We start from the raw sequence: 15,892 nt of genomic DNA on the forward strand, positions 1-15,892 counted from the left end.
ATAGGTTCGTGGAGTCCTTGCTCTAATTAACACCTCATCACTATCTCTAGGGCCCAGGAGAAGTTAGACTCATTGGTCAGATATTCGCCTGCATCCCTGAGCATAAGGCAGCAACCCCATCAAGGAGCCTCTGCCAGAGAACAAGTCCAGACTCTAGCACCAGCACCTGGAGCAAGGTGACACACAGCTCAAAATGTGGGAACTAGGAAGCTAGCTAATCCAGCCAGCTGACCTGGCGGAGATCAGAGACAAAGCATCCAGGGCCACACTGGCCAGAGTCGACACCAGGGTCTGATGAAGGTGTGTTTAGTGGCTCAGCTGTTCTTTTTTTAAAAAAAAAATTTATTTTTTTAGTTGTAGTTGGACACAATACCTTTATTTCACTTATTTATTTTTATGTGGTGCTGAGGATCGAACCCAGGGTCTCGAAAGGCGAGCACTCTACCGCTGAGCCACACCCCAGGCCCTCAGCTGTTCTTTACAGGGTCCTATAATTTAGATTTGCCCTTTTTCATCAAGACTTCTGAACTCCTCTTTCTTAAACTATCTGAAAGAATATACTATACCACTCATACTTTGGAAGAGTGGTGACAATGCCTTCCCTTGACCATAGCAGCAAAAGCCCAGTGAGCAGCAAAAGACTCCTGTTTTCTCTTAGGAGCTCTCTGTCTCAGCTCCTGAGACCCAGAGGAGGGTAGGTTCAAGCCATGTGGCCCTTCCCCCGGGGTTACCAAATGCTCCAGCTGGCGGCAGGTGAACTCTGGAAGTTGGACCCTTCTCCACACTTGCCTATTACTGCTGTGCTGGCTGGAAGACAAACAGTCATCTTGCTGATTGCTTTCAAGACTGCCAAGCCTTCGGGCCAGCAGAGCCATTTGGAAAAGAAGTGAACAGAAAGCTCAGTTCACAGACTAAGAAACCCCAAAACTACCCGCCCCAGGTCAGAATCCTTCTGCAAAAAGAAGGCTGTGAAAAACATAGCTAGAATTAGGTGTCACAAAAATCATCTTAAAGACAGGGCTTGACTTTCTTTTATCTTCTTTTAGAAGAAGAGTTGACAGCAAACAGGCAATCTCCCTGCAACATAAGGTTTATTTTTATGCTTCAACATTTTCTGTGTATGTTTTAGATATGATCAAAGAGCTCCTAGAAACAGCTTCTCATCAGCCACATTTTTTTAAAGAATAGAGGAAAAAAAGCAAGAAAACGGATTAAAGGTTATCACTGAAGTTTGTTTACCTATATTTATTTTTTTGGTTGTGGGGAGATACTGGGGATTGAACTCAGGGGCACTCAACCACTGAGCCATATCCCCAGCCCTATTTTGTATTTTATTTGGAGACAGGGTCTCACTGAGTTGGTTAGTGCCTTGCTGAGGCTGGCTTTGAACTCGCGATCCTCCTGCCTCAGCCCCGAGCCACTGGGATTATAGGCATGCTCCAGCTGTTTACCTATTTTCTAGTGAAACAAGTTTTATAAATAATTTAAATAAGGTGATTGTGGACGCTTTTTTTTGGGGGGGGGGGGACAAATTGCTCAGCCAAATCCCTTGCTTATTTCCTAACATTAACATTGCTGCAATGACTGAGCTCCCAAGGCTACTTTAGCTAAAATTACAACAGGACCAAGAAAAAGGTTCTTACTTTCAGTTGGTGGCATGATCTATTCTAAAGGAGGCCAATATTTCTGACATCCCTGTCCTTGTGACCAGAGAAGCTGCTGCTTGTCTTTTTTCTACTTTAAAGAATACAGTGGCTGGGGGATGAAGTTCAGTGATAAAAGCACTAGGAGGCCCTGGGTTCCATCCCCACCAAAACAACCAAACAAACAGAATTACAGGCACTTGCCTAAAAGAGATGCATCCCAGATTTTCCAAAGTTTGGGCTTTCACTGGTATGAGACTTAACATAACATCAACAGTGTGACTGGCTATCCTGAGAACTACAGGGAACTTAAGTCCATAAAGAGTAGAGACAGGATGAGTAATTCATAATTTGGAACAGGATAATATATGCAGCCAGTGCTCTGGATAAAGTTATCACAGAGCAGCTTACATTCCAAAATGGTCACCCGTGACTACTGTCATGAAATCAGTGGACATGCACGAGTCCCTACCACATGCTCAGTAGTATGCTAGACATGTTAAGGAAGAGAGGAAATCAGTGCACACATCACAAGAAATAGACCATGGCAATGATGCATTTGCCATTAGTAAACAGCACCTAGAAATCACACTGAGGTAGTCTCTTACTCTGTGCTGAACACAATGCCCCCACAGCCTCAGAGAGTAGGCACTCCAGCCTCTCCCCAAATGCCTGAAGGTGCCAGTCACTTGGCCTCCTCCTACAAGCTCATTTTCAACAGTTTGAAAAGTTCTCCAGTTAAGCAGGATCTACCTGCTAAAATAAAGATTGTGAGAAGAAAAAGGATGGAACAAGCAACCTCAAGAGGGCCTGGAGAAAGTGGTTTCTGTTAGGAGGGAACCAGCTGGCAAGCGAGGGACTATGGGACATAGACCCAACTCCTTGGTTTCCAAAGACCACTGTGCCGTGCAAAAACAGCTGCCAGACCCAGTGATGAAACAAATCAACCATTCCTCCCTCTCAACCCCTACTTCACCCCTGAAGCATATAGTCCATTAACAAAAAGGTCAATGACTGTATACAGAGAAAAGCTCCGTCCAGACTCCTCTTAAGTTCCTAACTGTCCAGGTGATAGAGAGCAAAAGGGAAAAAGACAAAAAAGCACAATAAATGAAAAGAGATACCTTTTGCAGAGGAGGTTAATAAGCAAGAGACTACAACAACAGCTCTACCTTACCAGGACAGGAAGAAAAAAGGAAACAAGAGGGAACAAAGGGTGTAATAAGGGAATAGAATGCAAAAAGCACTGCAGCCTCAGGGTAGAAGGGCTCCTTTTTCAAGACAAGTTTTTTATGCCTAGTAAAGTTTACCAAGAAAGGCCTGCTGGGCACAGACCTCTCCACAGACCAGGCAGAAAGGGACACTGGAGATGGTGAAAGAAAGTGGACGCCTCTCGGCTCAGAGGTGAGATGAGAACACAGAAAAGGCAAGGCTTGGGTGACAGTTATTGCCAGGATAAGGGGAAGTGTGTAGGGTCATGAAGATGACATGTAGCATAAGAGACTAGCATGCAAAATTCGTGAACTTCCAAGACTAGCCAATAGAAAGGGAATGCATAGGAACCCATGGGGTTGGGGAGTAAATATGCTGTGAAGAGGGCAGGAGACTCACATGGACATGAAAGGCAACACCGAATAAGAGGCGCACTAAAGAAGATGGGGTAAGGTTGAGAAACAGGAAGCAACAAGCAAGAGGAAGACACTATGAGAAGTGACAGTCACAGAGCGTCGAGATAGAAAGCATCTTGGTTTTCACAGCAGGCAAAGAGGGCAGAAAGGCAGGGACTGTGAGGCAGCGAGGCAGGGAAAGGACAGGCAGGGAAAGGACCGAGCAACAGGTTATGTTACAATAGCAGGACTGCAACAGTGAGTGTCTTTCCTACCACAGCGAGAGGGAAAGGCTGGAAGAACACAGTAAGAAACAGGAGGCCCAGGGACTTAAAAGCCAAACCTCAGAGGGAAGAAAACCAAAGGGATCTAGAGTATGAAGGGAGTGGTGATTGGAACCCCAAAGACAACCTGTGGGAAAACTATGCGCATGACAGCTGTATGGGAAACACGGAAGCAACACATGCCAGAGCCAGGAACCAGGGAGCTCCTGGCGAAAAGAAGGGAAAGTGATGAGCAAAGAGTAGGCGAACCATTTGGAAAGGTGATGAGGGTGGAGCTGGTGGGTTGCAAACAACAGGGAGAGCACAAATTGGAACGGGAAGAAGCAGGGTAGAAAAAGCTGGGGAAGTGAAAGGGGACGGAGACCTAGAACCCAATCCCAGGCAAGGACCCTGAGGGCGATAACCAGGGACTGGGACTGGGAGAACCGGTGCGGGCGGAGGGGAAGCAAGGCCAGGCAGACGCTGAAAGAGGTGGACAAATCGAGTGGCAAATCGCGGGGTGTTATTCGAGGAGCGGGAGAGTGGCTGCTTTAAGCGTGGGTGGAGGAAGACCAGAAAGGCCCCTGAGAGAAAAAGGGAAGAGAAGGGGAAGCTGGGGAGGTAACACGGAAGAGCGCAGGAGAGCGGTGGTGAGGGGACAGGGGTTGGCAGAAAGACAAGTGTGCAGCTCCGAGTCAGGACAAGGTGGGTCCCAGGTCAGGACTCGGAGAGGGACGTGGGGACCGGATCCCGGGGCCAGATGACAGGACAGCCAAGGCTTGCGGGATGGCAGCAGGGGCACGAGGACAGCAGAGCAGGGAGGAGGCTCCGCAAGGTGCAGGGGCCCATCCAGAGAATTCGGGGAGCCCTCGGGGCTCCTTACCTGCTCCGTGTCCCTCTCGTTCAGCGTGGGTAGGGGGGTCCGGGCGCTGGACATGGCGCCGGTATCTCAGGGGAGGGAACCGAGAAGCTTGAAGGAAGGGAGGGAAGGGAAGGCGCAGAGCCCGGCCGGGCGGGGCTTCTCACAGTACGAGCACCCGCCGCATGGGCCCCGGCCGGGGGTGCGGGGAGGCCGGGCAGCCGCTCACGCTAGCCCGGGGATGCGCCGCTCGGGCTAGGCCGCGCCGGCTCCGAGCGGCTCCGGACCGCACCCCCCCGACCCCCGGCTGGGCTGTGCCGCCTTTCGGCCGGGCCGCGCCGCTCCGCCTACTCTCTGCCGCCGCAGCCGGCCGCCTGCCTCGCTCCTCCCCTGCCCTCAGCGGCACTGCTCCGCGCCCGGCACACAGGCAGCCGCCGCCGGACCTGCTGCTCCCAACATGGCCGCCACCACCGCCGGCCCTCGGCTCTTTCCGCCTGCTGCAGCCGGAAACATCCGAAGCGTCTAGGAAAGGGAGGGGGACGTGCCTTCTCCTCTCTGCCACCGACTAAGGATAAATTCCGGAAACAACCGAAGAAGGTAACCCCCGGGGACGCGCGCGCCTCTTCGAGTCCGAAAACCGAGCTTCGGCTCTGTTTACGGAAACCCACGAAGTGACTCCGGGCACTCCTGAACCACCCGCCACGCCCACCGGCCTTTCCCCGCCCACTTCGAGCTGGCTTTCGGCAGTTTCCGGAAACACCCGAAGCGGCTCCGCGTGCTGCGCGGGTCACGCCCCCATCCCTCAGCTCAGCCGAGGGCGGTCGTCGGCCATTTCCGGCAACACCCGAAGGCCCGCCGAGCCCCGGGTTATTTCCCTGTGTAGTACCAGGGTCTTACTCTTCGTTTCTTTCCGTCAGTTTTTGGTTATTTTCAAATCTTGAACAGAAAGTGTGGGTCACCTGTGCGTATTATTGGACCGAATAGAAAATAAAGCTATTACCCAACCCACGATTGGCATACTTTGGTTCCCGTCTGTGTCTCTGTCCATCTGTTGGTCAGCTCATAAAATCCCTCTTCTGTTTATCATCCAACCTTTCTATCAACATATGTGTCACCTGCTAAATGCAATGTCAGTCTAATACCTGTCTACCTACCTCCCACATGCCATTGTCTATGTTGGTTTCTTTTTATTTGACATCCTCTCAGTTTAGTGTGCAGGGCTCTGCAAGGTTTAAGACCAGGGTTCTCATCCAGAGGCAGGACCCTGCATTTCAGCCCCAGCCCTACCAAATGAAAATGCTGTGTGGTCTTGGAAAATCACATAACATCTCTGAGGTTAGGCTCTTCTTCCTTATATTTGAAAGGATCCATTCCTTTGTTCCAGCGTTGACATTTGAAATAACATCTTTGAGTTCTAATTACCTTTTTAAATGTCCTACAAGGTTAAGTCAGGAGAGATATTCTCATCTTAATTCGAATTTCAGTTATCCTTCTGAGACAAAGGAACTCATGGAAAAGAAGAAGGAAACATGTTGAAAATAGAAATTCCTGGGGGTGTACCTCAGTGGTAGAGCATGTGCTTAGCATGCAAAGGCCCTGGGTTCAATCTCCAGTACTAAAAGAAAAAAACAAAAACAATCAAAAAAGTTTCCTCAGGCAAAAAGAATGGGCCTCTGGAGAAATTCCTTTTCTTTCTTTCGTTAGGCCTCATTCTCCCTATCAGTAAAGTGAGTTTATTGGATTTATGCAATCTGATGTCCTCAGCTTTGGAAGTTCTTGACTCTAACAGAAAGTCCATGTGACAGCCTGGGTCCTTCCTCGATTCCCCCTTGACTGTCCCACCAAGAAGAGGTGGTAGTCTAAACTGATTTCTCCAACTCCAACTTGTCCCCACCTGTTCTATTTAGGACATATTGCAACTGGTCCTTTCTCCCAGGGCTCAACAGCAGTTCAAGGTGGGCAGAAGCCAGAGGGCTCATAGGAGCTAGAGAACAAGCAAGAAGTCCCCATACATGTCAGAGCAGAGAGGCCCCAGAGGTCATGGGAGAAAAGTGCTGTTTGGACCTCCCACAGCTGACTTCCACCTCCCTGTAACCTCTTCTTTAGTTGAGTCCTTGGTCACCTGAATCAGAGAAATAGCAGATCAGAGGCAATGTGACGAGTAAGAACTTCCTTAGTTAACAGGTACCACCTACAGTTCTTAGTGAATCCACAGGATTCTAGGACATCTCCCATGTTCCACCCCAGCTTAATTCAGGCACCCAACCTCAGGAAAGAACTTGGTGAAGGCATACCCCAAAAGATGGAAAAACAATGAAGAGGACAATGCCTATTCCACTCCCCCACCCCAAATTCAACCTGAAAATCCATGAGAATAATCTGCCCTCTGGTGGCCAAAGGGAGACAAGTTGCTGATTTCTGTGGGGGATATCACCTCTAAGTCTGAGGTCTAGAGCGCAGGGGAGAGAGAAGAGCAAATGCAGGTGCATTCAGCTGTCTCTCCCTGGCCCGTGCTTCATCTATATAGATTCTGTCTCCTCCGTGCTTCTCACTGGAGCCCTGGGCTCACCTCCACATCTCCTCTCCCTCTCTCTTCCTTCAAGCTCTGCCCAAGACTGCCAGGCAGTGTCCCTGCCCAGACTCCCTGCAACCCAGTCACTGGAAATGCCAGAATAATCTTCTTGAAGCCTAGCTCCAATTACATCTCTGCTTTGCTAGAACACTATCACAGGTTCTCCATGGACTGCAGGCAAAGCTGGCTGGCGTCGTGGGCCTATGACCTATGCAGTCAGACAGAGCTCTGCATTCACAAGAGCCTTGAGCTTGGTCTAAAGCACCACTGTCAGTGTCTTGGATTTTCTTTTACCCAGGGGGCCCTCATTTTCATTTTGCACTGTGCCCCACAAATTATGTAGCCAATCTTGACTGTAGAAGCCTTTAGCCCCATTCAAAACCTTACTCAATCTGGCCTCAAATTACCTTGCTAATATCCACTCCGACTAAATGTCACTGGTGGACATTCCTCCCCAATTCCTGCCCCACCACCAAACACTCTCACCTTTGTGCCTTTGTTCACCCTGATCAGTTCCAGTCACCTACCTCCAGAGATGTACTTCCAGACCCAGTTCAGAGGTCACCTACTCAAATTTCTGAAGCCACCTAGTTCTCACACACATTTACCCTGCTCTAAATTTGCAAATTCATTCAACAAATCTGTTGGGCACCCACTATATGCAAGGCACTCTATCAGTGAACAAACAAGGCAAAGAATTTTCTTTTTCTTTTTGGTACCGGAGATTGAACCCAGGGATGCTTTACCACTGAGCCACATCCCCCGTCCTTTTATTATTATTATTGTAATTATTTTTTATTTTGAGACAGGGTCTCGCTAAGTTGCTCAGAAGCTCGCTCAGTTGCTGAGGTTGGCCTGGAACTTGTGATTGTCCAGTCTCAGCCCCCCAAATCGCTGGGATGACAGACATGTACCACCACACCCAGCTGGGGAGAACTTGTCAATTAGGGGAAAGACAAATATAGTAACTGTAAGTAGTAAAAATAAGTTAAAGTGGATCAGGACTGCACAAGTGAAGGGGGTAGAAAACAAGTTAGTTTAAGGTTTTCTTTTGTTTGGATCAGACCCAGGGCCTGGAGCTTGCTAAGCATGTGCTCTACCACTAAGCTGCATCCCCAGCCCAAGTTGGAGTACGGAGGTGGTCAGGGTCACTAAGAAGAGAGCAAAGAGATCATGAGCTCTGCGGATAGCTGGGGAAAAGCATTCCAGGACCAGGGAAAGTCGAGAGAAAAGGCCCTGAGGTAGGAGTGCACACAGCGAGTGTGAAGAAGGGAAACCAAGAGTGAGTGAGGAGGTGAGTGGGAGGAGGGGACAGAGAGGTAAGGAGAGCCAGGCCTGGTGGGCCAAGGCTTTCCCTCAAAGTGAAAGGAATGATGCCCAGCAGCACGATCCAACTGGCCAAAGGGTTCAGGATGGTGAAGGGGCCTGGCGGGAGCAGAAGCCTGGAGCCCAGGAAAGAGGCTTTCACACTCAGTCAAGTGAGAGATGGCAGGGGCTTGAGGCCGGGCAGCAGCAGCAGGAACAGTGGGAAGTGGCTGGATCTGGGATGTGTTCGGAAGGTAGAGGTGACAGGCTTTCTAGATGGGGGTACGTGAGAGAGAGGAGCTAAGGATGATTCCGAGCTTTCTAACCTGAACCACTGAAAACAAGATAAACACAGAAGTTAAAGCAGCCAGCACAGTCCTCCAGGTCGCCAGTGCTCCCACTGGGACAGAAAGGAAGGAAGGGGCAATGGAGTTTTTGCCTCTAGTAGGCACAGAGAACCTGGGCAACTCTACTCCTGCACAAGTAGGCACTGAGGCAAGAAGCCTAGGGCAGGCAAAAGTGCTGGAGTAGCGACAGCCTTGTTCTCAGTGCTCTGAAATATTGTGACTCTTTTGGGGGATGACAGGTAACAGGGATTGAACTCAGGGGCACTAAACCACTGAGCCATCTCCCAGCCCTGTTTTGTATTTTATTTAGAGACAGGGTCTCACTGAGGTGCTCAGCACCTGGCCTTTGCAGAGGCTGGCTTTGAACTCATGATCCTCTGGCCTCAGCCTTCCCAGCTGCTAGGATAACAGGCATGCACCACCTCACCTGGCATGATTCTTTTTCCTCCTAACCAATGCAGACCACTGGGGATAGAGAAGGGGGGCAGGGGAGCAGTCCAAAATTGCCCTCTGATCAAAAGTCAGATGGGGACAGGAGCAGTGGCACATGCCTATAATCCCAGCAGCTTGGGAGGCTGAGGCAGGAGGATCCTGAGTTCAAAGTCAGCCTCAGCAATGGCAAGGTGCTGAGCAACTCAGTGAGACCCTGTCTCTAAATGAAGTATAAAATAGGGCTGGAGATGTGACTCAGTGGTTGAGTGCCCCTGAGTTCAATCCCTGGTAGCAAAAAGAAAAAAAAAAAGTCAGATGGGGCTCGGAGTGGTGGTACAGGCCTGTTATCCCAGTGACTTGGGAGGCTGAGACAGGAGGATTGAGAGTTCAAAGCGAGGCTCAACAATGGTGAGACGCTAAGCAACCTGGGGAAACCCTGTTTCTAAATAATAAACAAGATAGGGCTGGGAATGTGGTAGAGTGTCCCTGAGTTCAATCCCCAGTACCCAAACAAATAAATAAAAATAAAAGAGTCAGATGGCTAGGGGAAGAAGGACCTCTCCTGCCCTCTGACTTACCAGATACCCTTTCATCTTACAGAGCTTTTACCCTGTTTGTCTTGAGATCTCTGAATTTCTGTCAAGCATTTTGTCACCACTGACATATGGCACACTAAACTAGGATATCTCAGAGATGTTGGAACATGAAAAACTATGCCTCTTAGTATTGCTGGTAGAATACATTTATCAGTACCCCCCACCCCAGCCATGACTTACCTGTAAGCTACACCAGGGCAGGAACCTCTGCTCTTCTTCTCCTTTATTGGTTTTGGCTAAGAATTTGAGAGCTGTGTACTGTATGGGTATTACCACGTTTAATTTTCAAACAATGAGCAGAAAGGCATTGTCATTTACCCCAGTTTACTAATAAGGAAATAGAAGCTCAGGGACATTTGGTCCCTGAGGACTGAGAATCCTGAGAGGCAGCGCAGCATGGGACAGCAGGCAAACACACATGCCTACCACCTGGGCGCACCCAGCCTGCTCCCTGGGAACCGTGATCTCAGGCAAGCCGCTCCACCTCCCTCCACCTTGGCTTTCCCATTGTTAAATGAGGACAATAGTAATCCCTGCCTCAAAGGGCTGATTTGTGAGAAACAATGAGTTAATATGAGGTCGGACACAGTGGCACAGGCCTATAATCCTAGCGGCTTGGGAGGCTGAGACAGAAGGATCTCAAGTTCAAAACCAGCCTCAGCAATTTAGGGAGGCCCTAAGCAACTCAGTGGGCCCCTGTCTCGAAATAAAAATATATAAAAGGGCTGTGGATGTGGCTCAGTGGTTAATCGTCCCCGGGTTCAAAAAAAAATTAATAAATAAATAAATAATAATGAGTTAATATATGAAACACGCTTAGTCCGAGCCCAGGGCCTGGCCACCACATAGTACACATAGGAGGGAGGTTGATTTAGATAACTGGTGAGTGCTGCCCGGCCCCTCCAACGTTCGTTCACATTTCTCTGCTATATTCTCCCCACTTCTCAGAAAATCAACACTGGATCAGAAGTGAGGGAGCTGGTGGCATGTGGCTTAGGTAGCTCCCTCCCTCTTGTGGGGGCCTCTGCGGCCTTTTCTGTACAACGAAAGGGAGGTATATTGGGCTCTATCTGGGGTCTTCTAGCTCCAAAATCCTAAACCAGCAAAGACATCTGTCTCCCTCTCTTTGCCCATGTCCCTGGCATCACACCTGTGATGGAGGAGGCCACGCCTCTGACAGCCTTGCTCAGACCAGGCCTCCAATGCTTAGGAAGGTCCAAGGGCCCACGGAGGACACTGTCTTCCAATCTGGGGAGATGGGACAGGAAGGGCATCAGACAGAGCCTGCGCCCCTCTGAATCTGTTCTTCGTCTGTTCTTTTTGTGCTGCTGGGGATTAAACTGAGGTCCTTGAACATGCAGAGCCTGCTGTCCACAGCCCCACAGAGGGTGTCCCACTCTCCTGCCCTCAAACAGTGCCTAGAAAATTCCAGGGGTCAATGAATCCCCAGGGAACAGGGCTTTGGCACTTGTGTCCCCTCTGCCCATAAGTCTCTGTCCCTACTTAACCACCTGCCTCTTTCCCTCACTTCACTGAGATTATCTGCTTAAATGTCTCCTGAAAAAGCCCTTCTAGCCTCCTTCTCAAAGTGGGGGCTGGGAGTATAACTCAGTGGTGGAGCACTTGGTTCCATCCTCAAAAACCACAAAAGAGAAGGAAAAAAGAAAAAAACAGTGGCCTTTGTGGATGGATGAACTTGCTAAACAAGGTCATGGACATGCAATCAACCAGATCCAGAATAAAGAAAATCTGTCTACAGAACAAATCACCGTGTAAGAAAGGAAGGAGGCAAACAAGCAAGAGGGCCAGCAGAAGGGACGGAGGAAGGAAAGGAAAAGGGGGGAAAAGAGGAAAGAAAAGCTCTTGCACAGTAGCATTTGCCTGTAATCCCAGTGACTCAGGACGTTGAAGCAGGAGGATAGCAAGTTCAAGGCCAGCCCCAGGAATTAAGTGAGATACTCAACAAGTTGGTGAGGTGCTGGGGATGTGGCTCAAGCGGTAGCACGCTCGCCTGGCATTCGAGAGGCCCAGGTTTGATCCTCAGCTCCACATACCAACAAAGATGTTGTGTCCTCCGAGAACTAAAAAATAAATATTAAAAAAATTCTCTCTCTCTCTCCTCTCTCACTCTCTCTTTAAAAAAAAAAAAAAACCAAGTTGGTGAGACCTTGTATCAACATAAAAAAATTAAAGGCTGAGGTAGGAGGATCACAGGTTCGAGGCCATCCTTAGCAACTTAGTGAGGATGTAAGCAACTTAGTGAGAACCTGTCTTAAAATAAAGGCTGGGGGTGCAGCTTGGCAGCAAAAGCTCCTAGGTTCAATTCCTGGTACCAATAAAAAAAATTAATTTAATTGAAAAAAAAAAGACTGGGAGATGTGGCTCAGTGGTAGAGCACCCCTGGGTTCAATTACCAGTGTCAAAAATAAATAAATAAATAAAATAAAAAATGTCAGGAATGTAGCTCAGTAGTACAGCACTTGCCTAGCATGTGTGAGGCCCTGGGTTCCATCCCCAGAATGGCAAAAAATTAATATTTCCTTAATATCATCTAATATTTAGTCTGTGTGCACATTCCCTGATTGGTCAATGAGTATCCACTTATTGGAAAAAAAAAAGAATAAATTAAAATGAGCACCCCTCCCTCATGCTCTCTTTCTTCCTGGCACTCATTCCTTGGAGGATGTTACCGTCAGACTCCCCTGGGTTGGGGGCATCATGGCAGTGGTTTGTCTAACATGCTCCTGGCTATATTCTCAGTGCCTGGAACAATGAGGCCATGAGGGCGAGGGGATCACTCCAGAATGACTGGGGACCACTTGCTTCTCAACCAGCTCACAGACAGAACCCAGGTCTGCTTGGCTTTGGGCTGTGAGTTGTGGCCACTGCATAAATCTGACCATAAATCTGACCTCAGTGAGACGGGTGCGGGCACCTCATTTAGGAAGATATGGGTGCTGTAGTGGGCAAATGGAAAGCTTTGCTCCAGGGGAGTGAGAGGATCCTGAGGGTCTGGGATGGAAAGCCCCATCCCCCATGCCGTGTCCCCTGTAGTGGCCTCAGCTTGTATGGGTATGACTATACCAGTCACTGCTTTTGTACCTTCCAAACATGGAAACTCAGGCTGAGTCAGGACTAGAGGTCAAACAGGGAGGCCAGGGCTGGAGGCCAGGGCCTACCCAGAGGCCCAGGACCCACCTTGAGGAGAAAGGGGCAGGTGAGAAACAGGATGCCCTCCACCCTTCAAGCCCTGGGCTTGGATCTCTGTCATTGTCACAGAGTCCCTCATCTTCTTTCACATCTGTGGTGAGTCCCTCCAATCAGCACTGCCAAGCACAGGGCAGGATCCCAGCTAGTTTCAGGACCAGGTGCCAGGAAATGTTGTATGGTGGACAGCTGGGCTCTGGAACCAGAGGAACCTGGGCTCAGGCTGGCTCTGCTCCTTTACCTGCTCTGGAAAGGGAGGCAAGTCACCATGTTCATCTCCCTGTGCCTCAGTTTCCTCATACATAGAGTGGGCACAATGTGGAGTGACCCACTGAGATGGGAATTTGGGGAAAAAGGAGAGCTAATGAGCCTTAAAGGAAGTGCCCTTGAATTTGAAATGCAAGAAACACCCAAGAACCACTGAAATGCAGAAAGCCCCCATGAACAAGTACAACTCCTGAGAGAAGAGCCCAGGCCCTTGACTGCAAAGGTAACTTGAGGGCATAGGTTGAACATGGGGAAACGGTGCATAATTGTGTAGCTCCGCCCTGGCTCCATCTCTCCTCCAGCCCCTAGCCAATATCCCTCTAAAAATATTCACACCCCTGCCCAGCAGGTTGCTGTTTCTCCCTCTGGAGATGGACCCGGAGCTTCCTTGATTATGCATCTACTTCTCCAAATAAATCTGTTTATGCATTTGGCACATGCTGACATTCTTTTCGGTCCCATGTGCCAAGCAACCCACTGGTCCTGAGTCAAGTTCCCCCTTCTCTCCAGGAACTCCTCATATCCTCCTTCAGAGATATCTCTTTTCCTGTGACACCCTGAGGAAACTCGGGCAGGTGCCTGGTGCCCCGCAGTTCCTACCACAGTGCCTGCCGGTGAGGTCCTTCACTGATATTGGTGGAATCCACCTCTGGACAGTCACCCTCTCCCCCACTGCTTCTGCTCCCTCTGCCCCCTAGATGTGGGGACCTGGAGACCTGAGGCTTTAGCTGCTGTTGGAAAAGACAAAGACTTCTTGGGGGCTGGCACATTTGTCCATAGAATGGGGGAGAAAGGGACTGTCCAGATGTAGTCCTGTCAAGGTCCTGGCCTGGGGCACCTGACCCTGGGAAGGTAGGGTACTGCAGACGTGGGGTACAGCAGAGTCACTGCACCCCTTTTCCCCTTGTGTGAACGCTAGGAAGTCAACAGATACTCCCCCCAGAGAAACCTCCAGGGTTGGGGGTGGACACTAGCTACAAACCCATCCCAGCCTCCAGCCCCCTACCACACCTCAAGGGTAGACAGGGCTTCAGTTTACAAATGGCCCTCAATGGACCAAGTCTCATTTGACCCCAGCTCCACGTGTGTGTGTGTGTGTGTGTGTGTGTGCGTGTTCCACGTGACCACATCATTCAACGTAGAGGGGTGGGAACCACTGGCTGGAGAAACATCCATCGGTTCAGGAGCAGAAGAGAAAAAAAGCCTGTACCCCAGAGTCGCACGGCTGGGGTCCGCCCCTTCCTGGCCACGCCCCTCCTACCACACCCACCTGGTCACACCCTTTCCTAGTCACACCCCCAACAGGCTCCAGTTTCTCTTCGGGAGGGAGTCGCTGCTGCTCCTCAGCCGCCTCAGACGGTTAGTATTGTGCTATAGAAGGGAAATCTTTGTTCGCTGCAGAGCGGTCCCAAACCCTTGCAATTCCTGAGAGGCGTGGGGGAGCCTCTTTTGTTATTCATAAGGAGCCCCTAGCCGCCACACCTGAGTTCAAGCTCTGGCGACTCCGGCAGGATGGGACTGGTAGCTAGCCGAAAAAAACACATGATCAGAGGATTGGAACTTTCGGTCCCACCCTCTGACCTCCGGGGAGGGAGGAGGGGCTGGAGAGCTAGTGACTCACCAATGGCCAGTGACTTAATCAGGCCTAATGAGGCCTCTGTGAGAACCCTGAACCATGAGGGCCCGAAAGCCCCCAGCTTAGCGGGAGGCCAGCACACCTATAGGACCGCAGCTCCTGTGCTCAGGGCCCTTGCACACCAAGCCCCAGGTACCTTAGTCATCAGGCTGTAGATCTATATCCTTTGTAACCTTATTTATTTATTGGTACTGGGCTTTGAACCCAGGGGCGCCTAACCACTGAGCCACATCCCCAGCCCCCAACCCTTTTTTTGTGGTGCTGTGGATAGAACCCAGGGCCTTGTGCATGCAAGGCAAGCACTCTACCATCTGAGCTACATCCCCAGCAACCCCCTCCCCTTTTTTGCTTTTATTTAAAATTTTTTTAGTTGTAAAAGAACACAATACCTTTATTTTTAGGTGGTGCTGAGGATCGTGCCTCATGCATGGTAGGTGAGTGCTCTATCTCTGAGCCACCACCCAGCCCCTTATTACGTATTTTGAGATAGGGTCTCACTTCATTACCTAGGTCCTCGCTAAATTGCTGAGCCTGGCCTCGGACTTGTGATCCTCCTGCCTCAAAGATTACAGATTACAGGCAAGCAACACAGTATCTGGTTCCTAACATACTTTTTTTTTTTCTTTGAGAGAGAAACAGATAATTTTTTAATATTTATTTTTTAGTTTTTGGTGGACACAACATCTTTATTTTTATATGGTGCTGAGGATCGAACCCAGCAACCTGCGCATGCCAGGCGAGTGAACTACTGCTTGAGCCACATCCCCAGCCCCCTAACATACTTTATAATAAATCAATAAAACTAAGTAAATGTTTCCATTACAGTAATCAATACACCTGAGGGGTTTGTGGGAACTCCTAATTTGGGGCTGGTTGTTTAGTACAGGTGACAACTTGGGACTTGCCGTTGGTGTTGAGGCACTGAGCCCTCAACCTATGGGGTCCAACTCTCTCCCAGTACTTATTGCATAATGAATCAGGTATCCAGTGTCAGAGGGTGGGAGAACTTGTCTGTGTGGGGATCCCCCATCTCCCTCCCCGCCACCAGTCTGATATCTGAAGTGTTGTGAGTGTAGAAAGATTTGTTCTTTTTCAGGTATCCAAAAGGCTCTGCCCATCACAATCCCAAGGAAGGCAATGGCCAGGGCAGGGGCAGGA

General features: G+C 49.7%; 1 protein-coding gene across 10 annotated transcripts in view; it reads right to left on the reverse strand.

Annotated features, from left to right (window-relative positions):
• Mark2 (microtubule affinity regulating kinase 2) overlaps positions 1-5,032 on the reverse strand; it is a 61,618-nt gene extending 56,586 nt beyond the window's left edge. For 4 of the 10 annotated variants that reach the window (XM_040284181.2, XM_013362022.2, XM_013362020.2 and 1 more), the window contains exon 1: positions 4,397-4,900. In XM_040284181.2, the coding sequence (XP_040140115.1) occupies positions 4,397-4,450 (54 nt within the window). In that variant the 5' untranslated portion in view covers positions 4,451-4,900. The other 6 variants (XM_013362021.2, XM_040284179.2, XM_013362019.3 and 3 more) reach the window with 3 other exon arrangements.
• Positions 5,033-15,892: the final 10,860 nt, after the last annotated feature.

The sequence above is a fragment of the Ictidomys tridecemlineatus genome, chromosome 4, assembly GCF_052094955.1.
Source record: "Ictidomys tridecemlineatus isolate mIctTri1 chromosome 4, mIctTri1.hap1, whole genome shotgun sequence".
NCBI lineage: Eukaryota > Metazoa > Chordata > Mammalia > Rodentia > Sciuridae > Ictidomys > Ictidomys tridecemlineatus.